The sequence below is a fragment of the Schistocerca serialis genome, chromosome 1, assembly GCF_023864345.2.
Source record: "Schistocerca serialis cubense isolate TAMUIC-IGC-003099 chromosome 1, iqSchSeri2.2, whole genome shotgun sequence".
Taxonomy (NCBI): Eukaryota; Metazoa; Arthropoda; class Insecta; order Orthoptera; family Acrididae; genus Schistocerca; species Schistocerca serialis.
In genome coordinates, this window is record NC_064638.1 from 1,124,421,775 (window position 1) to 1,124,444,884 (window position 23,110).

Sequence of the window (23,110 nt, forward strand, 5' to 3'; positions counted from 1 at the left end):
ACCCTGTAAATTTTCTCTTAGGTAGTGAGATGTAGAAACATTTAAAAAACTTAAAGGATATCTATCTGAGAACCTTAAAGTTTCTGGAAGGTAGAAGTGGAGATGCAGCAAAGAATAGGAAGCTTTACCTGTGTAGCAGGCAAATGTCCTTTCTCCAGTCATGTTTTCAGTTAAGAGAGCAAGTTATCGAGACATATTAAAAATTTATATTGAATATTTCATCACTTCTAATCAATGCAATAAGAAAACCAGTGTTTGCAGGGCAACAGGAAGCAGTGAGGACTCAGTTCCAATAGGTGATGCAGTTGCATCATCACCAAATGATTCATCAGCTGCACCTGTTTCAGTGGCTCTGAGGCTGCTGAGAAAAAGGAAATTTACTACAGACCATTAGAATAGGACATTTCAGTGTAATTAAAAATAATGTAGGATGACCTCCCCAGAATCCAGGTCCTGATGAAATATTTTTACTGTCCCAGATTCCAGTGATCAAGAAATTCAGCCAAACAGATAAATTTTATTTTCAATTGAATTTTTTACAGTTAGTGCACTGTTATTCAGAAAGAGTGATACGTCCACCAGCACAATCTAATACAGTTTCATTTGATGTCACCCTGATTAAACTTTCATTCATGCTCCAACCAAACTGCAGTAACAGAACAATCCCTAGCTGAAAGCAGTGTGGGATGCTGTAGATTCTTTCATATAATTTGTCAATTTATAACCATAATATGATACATGTCATTGTGATAAAGATTGGGATTGTATTCATTTAATTCTGTTTGTTAATAAAAGTTACCTTAGTCTTATTCTGCACTATGGAAATGTTGCTTTCCATCTGAGATAAGAGTTTTTCAAATGAATTACCTGACAATTGACGATACTCAAAAAATTTGTATGGATATTCCTGTAGTTCCTTGTGCAGGAGAACAAACTTTTCCATTGTTGACCTGTCACTTAGTAGAGAGTGGATCTGCCATTTCATCTACTTTCTTCCACAATGGCAACGACCATGTATGACTAACAAACACATTGTGAAAATTGAATTGTTATCTAATGAAGCACTATCCATTATTATTCTCATGACATTGTTTCTCTGGCATATGTACTTGCTTGTCTGATGGACACTGCTCAGCAATTTTTCCTGCTCTGTGCAGCCATCACACTTGCTGGAATTCCTGACATGTTTTTTTCCAGCCCAAATTCCACAGGAAAAAATACGTATAGGGCTGTAGCTGAAGTCGTTCATTAGATGTAGGAAATCCACACAAGTGCATCTCCTACACGCATGGCTGCTGTCGCCTCCAGGCCCTGTAGTTGTGTGGACCTAAGAAGGCAGCAGCACAGTGTGTTCTACGCAGAGAGAGCCAGAGAATATTTTGTGGTGGCGCCAGTGTGATCTCTCTGTATACAGCTCACCTCACACGTTACCTACCCTGCTTACTGGCAATGCAGGGGTGAGCACTACACCTGGCCACAGCCTCTGCTTCTGCTCGTGACTCCACTTAGCAGAACTTATGTGCTTGGAAAGCTATCATTGTCACTTCTTAACATAATACTTGTTATGTGTGCTTTATTTCACCCATAATGAGCACTATAGTAGCTAAGTAACCTTACCATATCCAGAATAACATGAAAATTAATGCTAAATGGACCCTGATGCGCTTGCTGCAGACAGACATGACAGAGTAACGCTATTTGGCTGGAGTGCTACATGGTACACTGGTCCTTGCCACTGCGAATCATGCACACTCACACTTCTTCTGTTCGCACCACTCTGAGGCCGGTCAATGACTTATATGAACTGAGCAGCCATCTTTGTTGGAGTAGGTAATAGGGGTACAGAAGAGGCATGTGTTGGGGGGCAGGAGGTATAGCAGGTTAGGAATGAGGGAAGATACTATTGATGCCTCTGGGACGTGGTGAGGACAGGATAGGGCTGCTAGGTGCAGAGTTATGAGGCTGTGCATGGAGATGGAAGGGGGGCAGTAGATAAGGAAGGAGGACAATGGAGGTGGTTTGGCAGGATCAAAGGCACGTAGTGGGAGCAGGAAATGAGGTAGGCACCGGAGGGTAGGGACTAGTGAAGAATGAGGCCAGGGGGTGTTACGGGATTGAAGGATATTTTACAAGGAGAGTTCCGACGTGCATAATTCAAAAAAGTTGGTTTTGATGGCAAGAATATAGATGTCAGACTCTTGTTTCTACTCCAGTACTACACACCTGTCTTGCCAGTGTGCCTCCATAGTCCTTTTCCCATCTATATCCCCTCCCTCTCCTGAAGATCAACCTCCTAATGCTGCAACAAGCACCCCTGTTCTGTGCCTATCATGTTCCTGCATGCTGCCGCAGGCAGCACTAGTGTGTGTGTGTGTGTGTGTGTGTGTGTGTGTGTGTGTGTGTGTAGGTGGGTGGGTGGGTGTTTTGCGCTTGTATGAATGTGTGTGTGTTTTCCCAAAAATATAATTTAAATGAACAGAAGTTTTTGCAATGCTGATCCACACATGTCTCAGAATAATCACAGTGTATTCAAATACTTGCAATTGTACTACACTAATCATAAATAATTGGAACAGTGCGATCTACATAGGTCCATTGTAATGCCAAGAAATTTGATTCTACTCTACAAGTTGCCATATGGAATGCAGTTTTAAGCACATAGTTATGTAAATGTATTTTTGATTAATTATTCAGATGCTTGATTACTGAAACAGTCGTGCTGTATGGCTCATGCCTGTACTCCATGACAGAGGAACAGATTTTAGTTTGGGATAAAATATTTCACATGGACAAAAATGTGACAAAGTTTTGTTTGGAATACTATATTCTCAATTACATTGCGTTTGGAATTACTGGTCAATTTACAAAACTGATTGGGGCCTAACTGAAGTACAGCAAGTTTTTTAGTATGTTACCATAGCTGCTGATATAAGAAGAGGCTTCTTTCAGCTTTGTCAGTGAGCAAATCCACACATGCTTAACAGCATTGCATCTCCTCAAGTAATACTATGGCCATATTTTCCACAAATATAAATCATCCTCTTGATATTGTCCATTTCCAAGTGCTCAGCACTCTTGTCACTTATAAGCTCACATTCCTCACTAGGCAGATTTCTACTTGCCATGTGTGCATCACACAGTGAACAGTTATTTCATATCTGTTACAGTGCCCTGTTGACCACTCACAAAATATGTGTTGTTTACAGAAATTTTGCAGTGTAACAGCTTTCAATTATAAGATGACACGTGATTCCATGTGTATACACATTAAACAAATTTTAATGTGACAACTTACAAAAATGTAAACTTATAACATAAACAAGCTAAATAAACAGCCAATAGATGGCACCGTAAGTCTGTCAAGTGGCATTTGTGCAATGCAGCAAACATAGTTTGCAAGACATAAAATAATACCAATATTTATAGATTTAGTGTTACAAATTCACAGAGATAGAAATGTACCTGTAATGAGGTGTTGGTTTCATTTTGATTGGTCATGCTTAATTTTTCCATTGTAAAAAAATATTACACTGGGGCATGGGCTTAGGACTTAAACTTGCCTAAGTACATCCTAGCCACACTTGCAACACTGACTGGAGTCCTACCAACTAGACTAAGAGTGACTTGGCAATGAATTGACTGTTATAGTTTTATGCACTACTTATTCCTGGTCTTTGTGCTCCTTATGTTAGAACATAGTTTTTAGACATATCAGTACTTACTTTACTGGTTCATACAGATTTTCAGAATTGAACTAATAGTGGCATTGACTGTTTACACTCTATTTTAGCCCGAGAAATGCACATGCCTTTTTCAAATATGTGAAATAAGGTAAAGGCAACCACTCACCTATAGCAGTTTGGTATTTGAGCCATAGACACACATAACAGGCAATACTATTCACTCTAGCTTTCAAGCTCTGGCTCTTTTTCCAGTAAAAGTATACATATTCGCTCACATAGCCACAGAGACACCCAAACACACACTTCTGTAGCCACTGCGATTCTTGGAGTGAGGTGGTGTGGAATGAAAGGGAGGCTGACAGCTAGGGGGAGAAGCAGCATGGGAGTTGGATGGGGATGTGGTACCACTGGGCCTGCCCTCCGTACTTCTCTCAACCATTCTGTCTGACACAACCAGTGACCCTAGTCAGACTGTAGTGCCGGGACAATGTAGGCATACATGTGAATGGGGGTTGTTTAATAACTCTGAAGAAGGATGTTGCTGGACAGCTCATCAGTGTTTTCAGTCCTATTTACACTGATGTGACAGAAGTCATGGGATAGTTCCTGATATCATGTCACGCCTCCTTTTGCCCATTGTAGTGCAGCAACTCAACGTGTTGTGGATTCAAGAAGTCGTTGGAAGCCCCTGCAGAAATACTGAGCTACGCTGCCTCTGTAGCCATCCATAATTGCAAAAGTCGTGTCAGTGAAGGGTTTGTGCATGAACTGATGTCTGACTTACATCCCATAAATGTTCAATGGGATTCACAGCAGAAGATCTCGATGACCAAACCATTTGCTCAAATTGTCCAGAATGTTCAAACCAATCGTGAACAACTGTGGCTGGTAACATGGCACATTGTACATCTATAAAAATTCCATCATTGTTTGGTTTCCAAGTAGTTGAACATAATCATATCCAGTCAATGATTGGTTCAGTTGGACCATAGATCCCAGTCCATTCTTTGTAAACACAGCCCACAACACACAATAGCTGTTGGCAACCTGGATCCAGGACTTTGTGGGGCCTGTGCCACACTTGAACTCTCCCATCAGCTCTTTCCAAATGAAATCAGGGCTCATCTGACCAGGTCACAGTTTTATAGTCATCTAGGGTCCAATTAATGTTGTCCCAAGCTCAGGAGAGGTGCCACAAGCAATGTTGCTCTGTTAGCAAAGGCACTCGCATCGGTCATCTGCTGCCACAGCCCATTAATGCCAGATTTTCCCACATTTTGCTAAGAGATACATTCACTGTATGTTCCACATTGATTTCTGTGATTATTTCACACATTGTTGCTTGTCTGTTAGCATTGACATCTCTATGCAAAGGATGCTGCCCTCAGTTGTTAAGTGAAGGCCATTGGCAACTGCGTTGTCCTGTTGAGAAATCATGCCTGAAATTTGGTATTCTCAGCACACTCTTGACACTGTGGATCTTGGAATACTGAATTCCACCATTCAACGTTCAGAGTCTGTTAATTCCTGTCATGCGGCCATAGTCATATCGGAAACCTTATTCACTTGAGTCACATGAGTACAAATGACAGCTCTACCCATGCACTGCCCTTCAAACCATCTATGAGTGTGCATATTGCCATCCCATGCCTGTTGACCACACAGTGTAAGATGAATGGTTACCTTTTCTCCTTCCATTATTTGTATTCTGACATTGTTTCTCAACTGTACATACAGTTAAGTTGTGTAATAGTAGCAACACCAGATTGTACAACTTAAAATAATTTTATAGGCTTTTGGTGCCATGGGTTGTCGGTTACCAGCTCAGATGCCACCAGATAACCTTTGCAGCATAGCAACATTTGAGCAAACATCTGAGGAAGATAAAAATGGAGAGGAAACCACAATGACTACAGAAACCATAGAGAAATCTGATTCTGAGCAACCAACCAACCAGAAGAAAAGAAAACTGGAAAATCCAGATTCTAGCATCGATAGTGAAACCGGTGCGGATACTGGTCCGAGCAGAAAGAAGAAGAAGAAAAAGCAGAAGAGCAATGAAGGTGAGATGACTTCTCAAGAAGCTGAAAAAGACGAGGTTCCTCCATCAAAATCTACAGTGGAGAATGCTGGAAGTGGCAAGACTGTGAGGAAAAGGAAATCCAGAGACTCAAATCCACAAATGCAGGATGCTGATACAGAAAATGAAACTAGCTATGCCGAAGTTGATAATGAGTCTGAAAGTGTGGCAACAGAAGAAGCAAAGTCAAAGAAACAAAGGCAGGAACAAGAAACGGAAGCTGACAGTGGTGAGTTAATATTATTTTTGTTGAGAGTAAATTGCATATTGCAATAAATTGTATATTGTAAACAGCATCACTACAGAAAATGGCAGATTCTTTAAAATGTTTCTGGTCTGAGAGTTAATCTGGTGGAAAGCTTGTTGTTGTTTTGCAATTACATTATTTTTGTCCACAGCCAAGATGACTACAAGGAAGGATTAGAACACCTTAATTTCCATGAAGTAGTGGTGCATTTGCCGGACTATTTGTTCATACAAGTTTTGTTAATTTTTTTCCTGTAATGTGAAAATCTTCTGGAATGGAGGCTTATTTTGTTAGTTTCTTCTTGTGATGCAAAAATATGTAGGAATGAAGACAATTGATCATGGTGGCCAGGCTTTCAACATTTTGCATATAGTTGTTTGGGAATGCTACATGCAAAACACAAAAAGCATGCTGCTATAGTGAGACAGGCCTGAAGTGTAGAACAATGGCAGTGCCAGCCAGGGCAGAGTGAACAGAAGGCTATGGGTAACCAGTGAGTGACCAGTAAAGAGATAAGAAATTTTGAGTGCGTAAATTGAAAGCATCAGTACTCTTGTAGATTATTTGTAGTTACTTTGGATCATGAAAGATTGCCTTGAATTGCCAGTGACACACCTTTTTTACGGATGTTTCATGGTTCCTATTACATGCTACTAGGGGTTGCAGAGGGGTTGATAAGGCATCCATATCTGGAAATGTAATGTTTGAGTGTAAAATAAGTTTGAAAATTGGATCACTTCCAAATCTCCTGCTTCAAATATGCACAGTTCTGACCTTTGTGCTCTACTAGAGCTACTCTGTATGGTGACCCTGCTGTTCATAGCACAAGGCATATCTGTGAAACATTCTATCACACAGTCCACAAATCCTAATGCGCATTCATGGAGCACCACACTTCCTACATACAAACATATCATCTCAGCTGTTGTTGTTATAGGACGAAAATGGTATGTGAAGGTCTGAGGCTATCTTGAAAAAGTTTTCAATACGTCCATTATGCAGCTCCACAATTATGTACAGGAAGGTGAAGAAAGAGATTAGAAAGTGATCTGATCTTCAAACTTATTTAATATCCAAACGGTACATATCCGGACATGGATCCCTTATCAAAACTTTATATACTAAGTCCTTTGTGCAACATATAGAGGCCTGTAATAAGTGTTGTGAAACACCCTATATATATTTTGGAAGGAATACTATAGTGATCGACTGATTTGTGGCATAGCCCAAAGCCAACAAATGTGATCTGAGAATAAAATTGGCTACATTTATTGAGCAGTTCAAATTGTAATTTCACCTGCATATCATGACACAAAACTATTTTAATTGTTATAGTCAATAATTACCTTATCCCCATGTTGTTCATCTACATCTACATCTACATTGATACTCCGCAAGCCACCCAACGGTGTGTGGCGGAGGGCACTTTACGTGCCACTGTCATTACCTCCCTTTCCTGTTCCAGTCGCGTATGGTTCGCGGGAAGAACGACTGTCTGAAAGCCTCCGTGCGCACTCTAATCTCTCTAATTTTACATTCGTGATCTCCTCGGGAAGTATAAGTAGGGGGAAGCAATATATTCGATACCTCATCCAGAAACGCACCCTCTCGAAACCTGGCGAGCAAGCTACACCGCGATGCAGAGCGCCTCTCTTGCAGAGTCTGCCACTTGAGTTTATTAAACATCTCCGTAACGCTATCTCGGTTACCAAATAACCCAGTGACGAAACGCGCCGCTCTTCTTTGGATCTTCTCTATCTCCTCCGTCAACCCGACCTGGTACGGATCCCACACTGATGAGCAATACTCAAGTATAGGTCGAACGAGTGTTTTGTAAGCCACCTCCTTTGTTGATGGACTACATTTTCTAAGCACTCTCCCAATGAATCTCAACCTGGTACCCGCCTTACCAACAATTAGTTTTATATGATCATTCCACTTCAAATCGTTCCGTACGCATACTCCCAGATATTTTACAGAAGTAACTGCTACCGGTGTTTGTTCCGCTATCATATAATCATACAATAAAGGATCCTTCTTTCTATGTATTCGCAATACATTACATTTGTCTATGTTAAGGGTCAGTTGCCACTCCCTGCACCAAGTGCCTATCCGCTGCAGATCTTCCTGTATTTCGCTACAATTTTCTAATGCAGCAACTTCTCTGTATACTACAGCATCATCCGCGAAAAGCCGCATGGAACTTCCGACACTATCTACTAAGTCATTTATATATATTGTGAAAAGCAATGGTCCCATAACACTCCCCTGTGGCACGCCAGAGGTTACTTTAACGTCTGTAGACGTCTCTCCATTGATAACAACATGCTGTGTTCTGTTTGCCAAAAACTCCTCAATCCAGCCACACAGCTGGTCTGATATTCCGTAGGCTCTTACTTTGCTTATCAGGCGACAGTGCGGAACTGTATCGAACGCCTTCCGGAAGTCAAGAAAAATAGCATCTACCTGGGAGCCTGTATCTAATATTTTCTGGGTCTCATGAACAAATAAGGCGAGTTGGGTCTCACACGATCGCTGTTTCCGGAATCCATGTTGATACCTACATAGTAGATTCTGGGTTTCCAGAAATGACATGATACGGGAGCAAAAAACATGTTCTAAAATTCTACAAGAGATCGACGTAAGAGATATAGGTCTATAGTTTTGCGCATCTGCTCGACGACCCTTCTTGAAGACTGGGACTATCTGTGCTCTTTTCCAATCATTTGGAACCCTCCGTTCCTCTAGAGACTTGCGGTACACGGCTGTTAGAAGGGGTGCAAGTTCTTTCGCGTACTTCATTTTGTACTTGGATCAAGCAGAAGGAAACTAAAGAGAAAACAGCAAAAACTCAAGGAGAAGAGATAACAACATTAAGGTTTACTGGTGACATAATTTTGTCAGGGGTGGCAGAGGACTGGGAAGGTCTGTTGAATGGATTAGATACTGTCTTGAAAAGTTGGTTTGAGATGAACATCGATAAAAGTAAAACAAGGTTGATGGAGTATAGTCAAATGAAGTCAGGTGATGGTGTTAGATAAACGATTGGGATACTAAATGTAGTTGATGAATTTTGCTATTTCAATGGCAAAATAACTGATTGTGGGATGAGTACAAGGAGTATAAAATGCAGACTCACAACAGCATTAAAGCTTTTAAGGTAAAAAGAAATATTGTAACATCTAAATTTAATTGAATTGTTAAGAAGTTTTTTCCTGAAAGCATTAGTATGGAGTGTACTCGATATGGATGTAAAACATGGATGGTGAACAGCACAGACAGTAAGAGAAACAAGGTGCTACAGAAGAATGCTGAAGATTGTGTGGGGATATTGCATAAATATTGAAGAGGTAGTGAATGAAATGAGCAAGAAAAGAAATTAATAGCTAAAATGGAATAAAAGAAGGGATTGGTTGCTAATACACAGCCTGAAGTATCATAGAATTATCAGTTTGGTAATTTGGAGGGGGGGGGGGGGGGGGGCAAGAGAGGGAGAGGGAGAGGGAGGACGTTGGAGAACTGTGTTCATGCACCTACACTATGTGATCAAAAGTATCCGGACACCTGCTGAAAATACTTAAAAGTTTGTGGTGCCCTCCATTGGTAATGTTGGAATTCAGTATGGTGTTGACCCACTCTTGGCCTTGATGACAGCTTCCACTCTTGCAGGCATATGTTCAGTCAGGTGCTGGAATGTTTCTTGGGGAATGATAGCCCATTATTCAGGGAGTGCTGCACTGACTAAGAGGTATCGATGTCAGACGGTGAGGCCTGGCACGAAGTTGGCGTTCCAAAACATTCCAAAGGTGTACTATAGGATTCAGGTCAGGACTCTCTGCAGGCCAGTCCATTACAGGGGTGTTATTGTCATGTAACCACTCCGCCACAGGGCGTGCATTATGAACAGGTGCTTGATCACGTTGTTGAAGGATGCAATCACCATCCCTGAATTGCTCTTCAACAGTGGGAAGCAAGAAGTTGCTTAAAACATCAATGTAGGCCTGTGCTGTGATAGTGCCATGCAAAACAACAAGAGATGCAAAAGCCCCCTCCATGAAAAACATGACAACACTATAACACCACCGCCTCCGAATTTTACTGTTGGCACTACGCATGCTGGCAGATGACGTTCACCAGGCAGTCGCCTTACCCACACCCTGCCATCGGATCACCACATTGTGTACCATGATTCGTCCCCCCACGCAATGTTTTTCCACTGTTAAATCGTCCAATGTTTACACTCCTTACACCAAGCGAGCGTCGTTTGGCATTTACCAGCATGATGTGTGGTTTATGAGCAGCCGCTCGACTGTGAAATCCAAGTTTTCTCACCTCAGGTCTAATTGTCATAGTACTTGCAGTGGATCCTGATGCAGTTTTCAATTCCTGTTTGATGGTCTGGATAGATGTCTGCCTATTACACATTACAGCCCTCTTCAACTGTCAGCGGTCTCTCTGAGTCAACAGATGAAGGCGGCCTGTACGCTTTAGTGCTGTACGTGTCCCTTCACATTTCCACTTCACTATCTTATTGGAAACAGTGGACCTAGGGATGTTTAGGAGTGCGGTAGTCTTGCATACTGATGTATGACACAAGTGACACCCAATCACCTGACCTCGTTTGAAGTCCGTGAGTTCCACGGAGTGCCCCATTCTGCTCTCTCATGATGTCTAATGACTACTGAGGTCACTGATATGGAGTACCTGGCAGTAGATGAAAGCACAATGTACCTAATATGAAAAACATATGTTTTTTGGGGGATGTGAGGATACTTTTGATCTCGTAGTGTACGTCTACAAATATACTGTGCAGAACGCCATAAGGTGTATGGTGGAAATCATTACCTTTCCTCTTCCACTTGCAGTTGAAGTGAGGGACATGCCTAACATGTGATGACAAGCAGATATAAAAAGTATTTGGGATTACAGCTTCATAATAAATTCAACTTGGAGGAGCATATGACAGAACTGCTGAAGTGTCTAAACAAATCTCTACATGAAGTGCAGATGATGTCAGACATTGATGATGTAAAAATAAAAATTCCGTGATGTCATACTGGATCATTTGGTAAAGTAACTCATAAAGCCAAACTTAAATTTTCAGAGTCCAAAAGAGTGTAATGTTAGTTATTTGTGGTGTGAACACAAGAACATGCTGCAGGTGCCCGTTTGAGGAACTGGGGATACTAAATATTGCTTTCCAGTATATTTTTTTTCCAATGAACTTTGTCATAAATGGCAACAAGCTGCTCCTTTTTCTTCCCCCAAACAAACTGCTCAGTTTGTGGAATGAGTACTAGAAACAGAGTAGTATTCATAAAACTCAAAAGTCAAAAATGGAAATTCCTGTTTGGAAAAATGCATAAAATAGGGGAAAGTCAGCTTCTTACCTATAGAGGATTGGTGCATGGCACACACAAATATGCAATAGAAAACAGGTAATATTAGGTTTCAAGCTCTTGCTCTTTTTGTAGCAAGAGTACACACATTCACTCACACAACCACACACTGTGTGTGCGAATTTGTGTACTCTTACTAGAAAAGGAGCAAGAGCTGGAAAGCTTGTATTAACTGTTTTCTATGTGTGTTCCTGTGTGTCACACACCAGTCATCCATAGGTAAGCAGTTACCTTTCCCTTATTTTACATCAAATTTAAAGTCACTTTTTTTGGCCCAGAAAGGTTTTCATTGTTCAAGAACACACATTATGCGTATCATGGCAGCAGCCATAAATGGTTTTCAGCTAATAAAATTTAGTTTAAGAAGATCCTAAAGAATTTGCTGGTGGCCATCTCCTCCCACTCCACTGACAAATTTCTTAGTGGAGGCATTTTTTGCGTATATTATTAGTAATATCAAACAATGGACTGTTATGTAAAATCTGACTTCTGCACATCTCTAGTACAGTAATATGGTCAGTATAAATAAGTGTTATAAACTGGTTTCCTTTTGATGACTTGTACTGTAATAGCCTAAGAACAATTATGTGCACCTCAGTGCATTATTCATGTAAATTTTTTGTGACAAGTTTGTTGTTACCTCATAGATAAAAATATGTTACAAATTTTTGTCTAATTTCTTTCAGATCCATGAGAATTATTTCACTTAGAATCTGTGGAAGAAACGCTAATGTATCTCCTTTAGTGTTATGTATAATGTATGGTTTTTATAATTGTTGTATATACTTGATAATCTTCATACTGTATCTTGTCTAAGAAACTACCTGCTCTTCATTTTTATCTGTAGTGCCTATTGTTGAAGCGAGGACTGATCTACATTTATACAGTATAAAGGCTCCAACAAGTGTCAGTATGTATAAAATTGAATTATATATATATATATATATATATATATATATATATATATATATATATATATATATATATATATATATATATATATATATATATATATATATAGGGATACGACTTCCTAAAATCCTGCCCAGAAATGAGATCCATCCTTCATGAAATCCTCCCCACTCCACCAAGAGTGTCTTTCCGCCGTCCACCTAACCTTCGTAACCTCTTAGTTCATCCCTATGAAATCCCCAAACCACCTTCCCTACCCTCTGGCTCCTACCCTTGTAACCGCCCCCGGTGTAAAACCTGTCCCATGCACCCTCCCACCACCACCTACTCCAGTCCTGTAACCCGGAAGGTGTACACGATCAAAGGCAGAGCCACGTGTGAAAGCACCCACGTGATCTACCAACTGACCTGCCTACACTGTGACGCATTCTATGTGGGAATGACCAGCAACAAACTGTCCATTCGCATGAATGGACACAGGCAGACAGTGTTTGTTGGTAATGAGGATCACCCTGTGGCTAAACATGCCTTGGTGCACGGCCAGCACATCTTGGCACAGTGTTACACCGTCCGGGTTATCTGGATACTTCCCACCAACACCAACCTATCCGAACTCCGGAGATGGGAACTTGCCCTTCAGTATATCCTCTCTTCTCGTCATCCGCCAGGCCTCAATCTCCGCTAATTTCAAGTTGCCGCCACTCATACCTCACCTGTCTTTCAACAACTTCTTTGCCTCTACACTTCTGCCTCGACTGACATCTCTGCCCAAACTCTTTGTCTTTAAATATGTCTGCTTGTGTCTGTATGTGTGGATGGATATGTGCGTGTGTGCGAGTGTATACCTGTCCTTTTTTCCCCCAAGGTAAGTCTTTCCGCTCCCGGGATTGGAATGACTCCTTACCCTCTCCTTTAAAACCCACCTCCTTTCGTCTTCCCCTCTCCTTCCCTCTTTCCTGATGAGGCAACAGTTTGTTGCGAAAGCTTGAATTTTGTGTGTATGTTTGTGTTTGTTTGTGTGTCTGTCGACCTGCCAGCACTTTCATTTGGTAAGTCACATCATCTTTGTTTTTAGATATATATATATATATATATATATATATAGTGCTTTAAGTAAAAACCATGTTTGTGACTGGGAGCTGATTTTCTTTCCTTTAAAACTTCTCTTCACTGAGAAGTTTATGGATATGTTTGAAGGACATCTAATGTTTATTTAGTAAAGCTCAATATACTGAATGGCAGCTGATACTAGGAGCAGAAATAATACAAAGTATACAAGAACAAATACATCTCAGGCACTGACAGAAATATTGTTGGAGTTGCCCATGAATGATAAGTACAAAACCAAAACAAGAGCATGCTCTGGAGAAGTATGTGCAAGTAAGTCAAATAAGCGTGGGAAAGACACACAGTTTAATAACAAAATTCGGAAAATGCTGGGGAAAAAGATATTGCTGGACACTCTCGAAGCATACAACTTCCACCATCATACCTTAGCAAAGAATCTTGCTGGGATAAAAAAAAATTATTCTTGTCCTACATAAAATCACAAAGCGAGTTGAATGCTTCTATCCAGTTGCTCACTGATGTGACAATAGAAGACAGCCAATGAAAGCTGAAGTCTTAAATTTCACATTTAAAAAACCACTCACACAGGAGGATCATACAGACATGTGTATGGAGGGCATAGAAATAGACATCCCTGATGTTGAGAAACAACTGAAAGAGTAGAAAACAAATTAAGTCACAAGGTCTAGACAAAATCCCAGTTTGTTTGTACAGAGAGTACTCTTCAGCATTGGCCATTTGCTTAGATTCCATTTATCATGAATCTGTTGCCAGTGCAGAGTCCCTGGCAACTGCAAAAAGGTAAAAGTAATTCCTATAAGAAGGGTAATATAACAGACCCACAAAATTGCAGGTCAATATCTTTAACATCAGTTTAATACATAATGTTGACACCCTGTTCCTCAATCAGATAGAGCTCCATGCCGACGGCAGGTGAAAAAGGGTAACTGTCAACAAGCTGCCACACACTCCCACCTTCACGCAGAGTGCTCTGACTTGAACTGAGCATTGATGTGATTGATTACAGCAGTAGTCCCACCTGGCAGTGACTGCAACCTGTAACATAAAGACATTATTCAACTTTTATACGTATTTTCCGGACAAACCTCGTAAATGACATGACGGATAGAGTGAGGAGCAATCTATGACTGTTTGCTGATGGTGCTGTAGTATATTGAAAGTATTGTCATTGAGTGAGTCTAGAAAGATACAACAACAACGATAATCAGCTATTGACTATATAATGTAAATGGATAGATAAAAAAATCTGCTGGCCAAGTGGTGGCAGGAGAACACACACACACACAAAAGGTTTAACCTCTGCAAGCTTTCAGAGCTGTTGGCTCCTCCTTTTCTCAGAAGGGGAAGGGAAGGAAGAGCAGTGAAGGAAAAGGACTGGGGAGGTTTAGGGAAAGGGGTACAGTTCAGAAAAGTCATCCAGAACCCCAGGTCAGGGGAGACTTCGAAAAAGATGAGAAGTAACTTTTCCTTCTCATTCTGTCCACTAAGTCTCCCCAGACCTGGAATTCTGGGCGACTTTTCTGAACTGTGCCCCTATCTCTAAACCTCTCCAGTTGCTTTCTTTCAACCTGTCTTCCTTCCGCTTCAACTCTTCTGCCAGAAGAAGGAGCTATTGGCACCGAAAGGTTGCTAAAGTTAAATCTTTTTGTGTGTGTATTCACCTGTCTTTGCTTGGTCAGTAGATTTTTTATCTATCCATTTACATTATATAGAAAGATACAGGATGACTTAAAATTTCTATTTGCTATGGTGAATGGCAGCTTGCTGTAAATGTAGAGAAATGTAAGTTAACACAGATGACTATGAAGAACAATACTGTAATGTTTCAGTACAGTATTAGTGGTGTCCTGATTGACAAAGTATCTAAGCGTCATGTTGCAAAGCAATATAAAATGAAATGGGTGCAGAAGAGCCGTAGTAAGGAAGGCGAATAATTGACTTCGGGTTTTTGAGAGGGTTTCAGTGAAGCGTAGCTCATCTATAAAGGAATCATGCGTCTGTGGGAGGAGGAGTGGTTACGGTTGAGGAATAACAATCTTTGGAGGAGGATCCATCAGTACGTGGTGCTTGTGGTGTACAGGTATCTGTACACCACATTTTAATAGAATGTGCTTTTTACCAAGATTTGTAGGCTGCAACCAACTTACCAGCCCTCTATTTTAGGAGATAGTGAATATAGTGTGGTCTATATTTTAATATTCTATGTTATGTATGATCTTCTCAATGGTACAGGGAAAAGGGGGGGGGGCAAATAAAAGTGGCCTAGAGAGAGGACAGAGTTACAGGGTAAAAAGAAACACAGAAGAGGAAAGAAAATACAGTACTAACCTGACTATAGCAGATGTTGAAAGTGACCACCATTTATCTCTTTGCACTTTTGGGCCCTGGTCAGCAAGTTGCTGAAGGCAGATTGAAGCTGGACTGCTGGAATTACTGCAATCTCGTCTGAAATGTTCATCAAACATAAAGAACAGAGATCCATGTCCAAGTCATTCATTGTTATCTCAGTGAGCACCCACTCACAAAACTGGACGTGCTGAGGAGCATCTTCTGGCTTTAATGCATTAGCAATAGACACTCAGTAGGGATGCATGTGCAGGTCCAAGTGGAGTATTAATCTGCATGATTGCCGTGATGTGCTGGTCTCTTGCAACAGGCATCTGGTTGATTTGGTAGCACTCTGAAGTATTTTGTGGTGAACTGCAGCCACATTTTCTGATGTGCAGGCACATTTTGGAATTTGTTTTTACTTGTTCCAAACAGATCTTGTCTGATGCCATTTTCGGACTAAGTGTTACATAGCACACTTTGCTGGCACTTTGACACTGTTAAACTTCTCAGCAGACAACTGACCATACCATACCGTTTTCATGACTTTTTTGTCATGTAACTTTCCACAACGAACATTCACAGCTTCACTGTGTGTACCATCGCCCCCATTGCACTGTTCCACTCACACTGACGCAGCCCCCAGTATGCTTTGAACAGATGTGGATCACATGGTGAGCGGACACTTGATGTGCATGTCACAGGGTGTGGTTGTATGCATGCTTTCACGTCCAATCATATCCACTCGTCCTGGCCACTTTTATTTGCCCCACCCTGTATCTTACATAGAAGATTTAAATGTGCTTCCATGGTGATTGATTCATCTATTATTTACCCATTGTTCAACCAGGCACATTTTCCTGTTGCACTATTTAGATGTTGTGTAGTCAAAGTTTGTGTATTTTAATCACAAACTGCCTTTAGACATGAGTCTTTTGGTATTCTCTGTGAAAGTGTGAATATGAATGAGTGAGAGTGTCCTAAGGTGGCTGACGATTACATTTTATGTTTTCCCATTTTGGTGCATGCTTTCAAAAAACAAAACTCACCTTTGTATCCAGTTAGTCAAGTAAGGTTGCTGGTGACCTCACTGTTGAGTGTCCTATACATACCACCACTACCACCTCCACAACAACTTGTGCAACCATTCTTGAGTACTGCTCAAGTGTTTGTGATCCCCACCAGGTCAGATGGAAGGAAGACATCGAAGCAATTCAGGAGCATGCAGCTAGATTTGTTACTGGTAGATTTGATCAAAACGCAAGTCTTATGGAGATGGTTCGATTGTTTGTGAACTCACATGGGAATCCCTAGCGGGATGACAACACTATTGAGAAAATTTAGAGAACATGAACCTGCGGCTGACAGCAGAATGATTCTACTGCCACCAAAGTACATTTAGAAGTAATAGCAGTAGCAGCAGCAGCAGAAGACAGGAATGCCTAATGGGAGTGCTCAATACATTAATGAGACTGGGCACCTAGGTAGTAATTAAGGCATCTTCATACCACCAGTTTAGATGGTGTGGCCCTGCATATTAGCTTTTGCAGTAACCAACTGTGCGATGTGTTGCAATATTACTTCCGATAGGGTCGTCCTCTGCAGGAATATCTGTGAAGGCCTAGTTGATGCCTTGGTGTCTGACTAAGGTTCAACAAAACCCCACCCACCCCTTCCTTCCACAAAAAAGATAGTATGTATGACCACAAACCCCTGCCCAAGCATTTTCTTTCCTCTGTACAGATGCGGGGTTTCATCATTTTCTCACACACTATCCTGCAAACCGTGGACTAGGCAACACAAAGATTCCATTGTCCTAGATTTCTGGGAAGCATTTGACGTAGTACAACACTGTAGACTTTTAACAAAAGAGTGAGCCTGCAGAATAGGTTCTGAGATGTGTGAGTGGTTCAAAGACTTTAAGTAATAGAAAACAATATGTTGTCTTGGACAGTGAGTGTATTGAAGACAAAGGATTGTCAGGTGCGCCATGGGGAAGTGTGATAGGATTGATCTTCTTCTCTATTTACATAAATGATCTGACAGAAAGGGTGAGCAGGAATCTGTCTCTGCTGATGATGCTGTTGTGTAAGGGAAAGTGCTGTCTTGGAAAGACTGTAGGAGGATATTTAATAACTTGGATAGAATTTCTGTTTGATGTGATGAATGGCAGCATTCTCTAATTTTTGGAAGATGTAAGTTAATAAAGATGAGTGGGGAAAACAATCATGTAATGTTTAAATACAATATTAGTGGTGTGTCCCTTGATGCAGTTGTGTTGATTAAATAACTAGATGAACTTTGCAAAGCGACATAAACAGGAATGAGCACATAAAGTTGGTTGCAGGGAAGACCAGTGATTGATTGACTCTGGTTTATTTGATGAATTATAGGAAAGTGTGCTTTATCTCTACAGAAGACTTGTGCAACTTGTTTTGGAGTAATAAATGCTTGAGTTCCATGCCAGATCAGATTAAATGGGAATTCCTGGAGGAAAAAAGACATTCTTTTTGTGAAACAATATTGAGGAAGTTTAGAGCGTTTGCAGCAGACTGCAGAACGATTGTACTGCCACCAACATACATCTCACATAAGGACTTTGAAGACTCGATATAAGAAAACAGTGCTTGTACAGAAGCATGTAGGCAGTTGTTTTTCACTTGCTCCATTTGTGAGTGGAACAAAAAAAAAGGAATGACTAGCAGTGGTACAAGATACCCTCTGCTGTGCATCATACAGCAGCTTGCAGAGTATGTATGACAGATCAGTGGGTGACCAGATGCTAATGAATCAGAGTCCTGGTAAGACATTGTTGATGATGGTAGATAGGTTGATGTATGTGATCTGAGGCAATGAGTGTCCTGATTGGAGATTAGTGTCTTCTCTAGAGAGATCATTAAAAAAGCATTTGTGGCTCATTTGGAGAAGGATGAGAGAACTAATAGCCCATTAGCATTCTTATGAAGTGATATAGAGGAACCACAAAACTTGAATCAGACTGGACAGATGGGTCTTAGCACCCCAGTCATTATAAATACTAATCTACTGTATATGTCAGCAGGTTTGAATGAAGTATAGAGCCTTTAGCTTTTGTTCTGCTCAACTGCAAATGGTCCATCTACAGGTTGTTTTAATAAGAAATATTGATAGAACATGTGCATATATTAGATAATTATTTCAGGAGATGGAAGCTGAAACCAAACCCACTTAATAAAGAAATTGCAGAATTCCATCTGAGCAACCAGTATGCTAACTACTGTCTGCAGGTAACATTCAGAGACAGTGTATTACAGTGCAACAGAAACCCTAGGTGTCACCTTGTATTAATCACTTACCTATTGGCACCTTACATAAAAAAATGGCTGCAAAACAGAAGAGCGGTGATAATTTATTGCAGTAGCTAACTGAAGTTTCTTGGAGAAGTGATGCAAACACTTTTAGAACAGTAGCACTGGCTTTATTTTATTCATCACTGGAGTACTGTTTGGCTGTATGACTCGACAGATTCCACACCTACTTTGCGGATTTTCAGCTACGACGTACCACATGGATTGTATCTGCCCGCTTGCCGAAGTCTGCTCAGAGGTCTGTCTGAAGGAATGATCAGGAAGCTTTACGATATAGAAATTTTGCTAGAAAGTGTGAAACAATCTGTGAAAGTAATATGCCTTAATGAACATTGGCTAAAATCTGAAAATATCAGTCTCCTAAATAAACTTACAGGTTATAAACTGGCTACCAGCTTTTGTAGGACCAATGGGTATGGAGGCTCTTGCATATTAGTTCATTCCACGGTAGACTATGATATCAGACAGAATTTTAGCCATCTGAATGAAGAAGGCACATTTGAAAGTTGTTGCATAGAACTTAAAGAGTATAACACACTAATTATCAGCATATATCGCACCCCTGGGTACCATATAAGCTCTGTATTTTTAGATAAGTTTGATACATTGCTACATAAATTAAAATGTGAGAAACTGTACAAGAATGTGGTTATATGTGCTGACTTCAACATAGATGTAAAGACTGATGACAAATTTTCTTCACACTTAAAGAACCTGGTAGCCACAAATGGTCTAAATCTCAATTTCGATCAGTATACAAGAATTACAGCAAGCTCTGCAACATGTATTGACAATATTGTAAGTAGTTATAATTATTATGTAAAAGAAAAGTTTCTTCTAGATTTAGGAGTATCAGACCATAAAGCACTATTTGTATCACTACTGAAGCAAAATTCAGTCTGCACAACAAAAAGATGTAGGAATTTCAGTCAAGAAAATGTGGAAGTATTTTGCAAAAAACTAAGCCAAACCAAGTGGACAGTCAGCAAACACACTTCCACAAGTGACAATTACAATAAGTTTTTAACTGAATTCTTGGGTATATTCAATGAATGCTTCCCTTTTGTAACAGTGAGGACCAGGACCCAAAAAAGTAGATCCTGGGTAACAAAAGGAATTAGAGTGTCTAGTACAACTAAAAGGAAACTGCATATGGAGGCAAAAGTAAATCAAAGCCCTCAATTTCTTAAGTATGTAAGCACATACAAAAAAACATTTGACAAAATAGTTAAACTAGCAAAACGTACTGCAAATAACGACTTCATTTCAAATGCAAAAAACAAATCAAAAGCTGTTTGGTCTGTTATAAGAAGTGAAGTTGGCAGTGAGGCAGAGAGAAAATGCCCTTCTAAAATAGTGATAAATGGTAGAGCTGTTACAGAACCCAGTGCCATTTGTGAATCATTCAATGACTTTTTCATAAACTGTAACAAATTTGGTGACTGTTCACCACCAAATACAAAGCCCAATATGACAGATAGCAATTGCACATGTTTTAAGTTTTCTCATGTTTCCATCTCAGATGTCATCAAAATCATAATGTCCCTAAAAAATTCAAAATTTGCGGGGTGGGATGAGGTCCCCACTGAAATAATAAAAATAGTCCATCACAGTATTGCATATCCACTCTCTTTCATAATCAACCAATCATTTGATGAGGGATGTTTCCCAGATCGATTAAAATATGCAGAAGTTCGGCCCATACACAAAAAAGGCAAACAAGATGAATTGGGCAACTATAGGCCAATCTCACTGTTACCAATTTTCTCAAAAATATTTGAAAGAGCTGCATGTGATCAGATTGAAAATCACAATTCATCTAACAGCATTATCTTAGGCAATCAATATGGTTTCAGAAAAGGCCGCAGCACAATCCATGCAATAAATGAATTAGTCACAAAAGTCAGCAGATGTCTTGATGATAGAATGTGTGTGTCAGGCATCTTTTGTGACCTGTCCAAAGCCTTCGACACAGTAAATCATGACCTGCTTCTCCAAAAATTGGCACGCTACGGTTTTCAAGGCAAATCTCTTAGCTGGATGTCATCATACTTGGCAAACAGAAAACAAAGAGTACTTATTAACATCAATGGCAAGAAATTTCTCTCTGGCTGGAAAAACACTCAATTAGGTGTTCCACAAGGCTCAATATTAGGGCCACTGCTTTTTCTATATTATATTAATGATATGCCATGTCAGGTCCTGTCTGATACTATCCTCTATGCAGATGACTCAACAGCTGTAGTCTGTTGTAAAAATGAGGTAGACCTAATTCGTCATATTGAACAAACACTTGGGGAAGTGGAGGCATGGGTCAAAAACAATAACTTAACATTAAACTTTACAAAAACAGAAATTGTTCATTTTACCACAAAACAATCTGCACCGTCTATAAGTGAAATAAGGTATATGGACAAAAAATTAGAGACTGCAGACTGTGTCAAATTCCTTGGCGTGTTAGTCAATAAAAACCTGTTATGGAGTCGCCATGTGGACAACATACTGGGTCGACTAAATAGCCTTGTATATATTATGAATATCTTATATAGTATTACTGATTTAGCTGTAAGAAAAACTGTATATAATGCATATTTTGTTTCAGTCATTAGGTATAGTATAATTTTCTGGGGGTCTGAAAAAACAAATTTACTTAGAGCTTTTAGACTACAAAAAAGAATCATCCGGGCAATGGTGGGAGCAAAACCAAAGCAACACTGCAAACCTTTATTTGTAAAACTGGATCTAATGAGCATTCCAAGCATATACATCTATGAAACTCTCACTTTCACGAAAAGAAACCCACAACTTTTTGAGGGCAACTTCTTCTTGCATCAATATGATACAAGACATAGAACGAGCTACATGTTACCTACCCACCGTTTAAAATCATATGAAAAAACCCCATACTATATGGGCATGAAATTTGTAAATAAAATATGGAAAGATATGGATGACCCAAATGTAAAAGGCACCAAAAGAGACCTGGAAAAATATCTGAAAGATAAATGTTACTATAGTGTAGAAGATTTCATGAATGGTAACAATGCATTATAATTGTAATTCAAATACCTCTTTGAAGATGTTACAACATGTATATTATTAGTTTGTTGTATTTTTAGTATTATTATATATAGTGTAAAAACTGACAAGTCACCTATGTCACAATCTTTGATTGTATAAGGCATGTTATGTGATAATAAAAATTGAATTGAATTGAATTGAATTGGTGCCCGGTGCTAAGCAGAATAAGAAAACAGCAAGTGCTCACTCAGTTATAGAGAAGAATAAAGAAGAATCATTCTCTTCCCATGCATGGTATAATTCAGCAAGGTCCTGCAGCCTGACTGAAATCTTGTCAACCAGTCTCGAGAACCATCACGAGACTGTTAGCCAATGATTTCAATTCTGTCACTGCTTGGAAATCTGAGTGGTCATCTTCATCCTAGCAAGGCTTCTTGGGATTTGAAAACCTAACTCTCCAACTCCCAGGCTTTAGTCTGTGTGGCACAAACTGAATCCAGTTAGATGTGGGACAGAGAGAGAAGCTGTTTCTCTCTACAGCTATGAACAGCGAGACCCTTCAGGCTGAGTGCAGTGAGGTGGTACAGAGAGTGGTACATCTGGACAATGCTTTTTCATGTTTACCTCTTGTTTATTTAACTGGTTGCTTATAATATCTTTGTAATTAATCAAGACTTGTGATAGTCAAAGAACATCAAAAGCAAAATGAGTAAATCTAAGGATGGATGACGATATTGACTTAATGCTCATTATTATCTCATGGTTCATGGAGATGCAGTAATTTACTGAAAATTATTCTTGTATTCTTCATTCGTGGCCTGTAAATATTTTCTCTCTATATGCTCCTCCATATTTGTAACCTGGTATTAACATTACTGAACATGTATACTTGTTATTTATTTATTTTACATGTACTGTGATTGTATAGCTGCATATTTCTACAAGTTTTTGAAGTAGAAATTTCCATTAGTGAAATATTTGGTACCTATGTATGACTGCTACAC

General features: G+C 39.9%; 1 protein-coding gene across 1 annotated transcript in view; it reads left to right on the forward strand.

Annotated features, from left to right (window-relative positions):
• The window catches only part of LOC126416908 (la-related protein 7), a 107,475-nt gene that overhangs the window by 45,276 nt on the left and 39,089 nt on the right, over positions 1 to 23,110 (forward strand). The window contains exon 5 of the mRNA XM_050084794.1: positions 5,476 to 5,992. Within this exon, the coding sequence (XP_049940751.1) occupies positions 5,476 to 5,992 (517 nt within the window). The remainder of the gene's footprint in view (positions 1 to 5,475; positions 5,993 to 23,110) is intronic.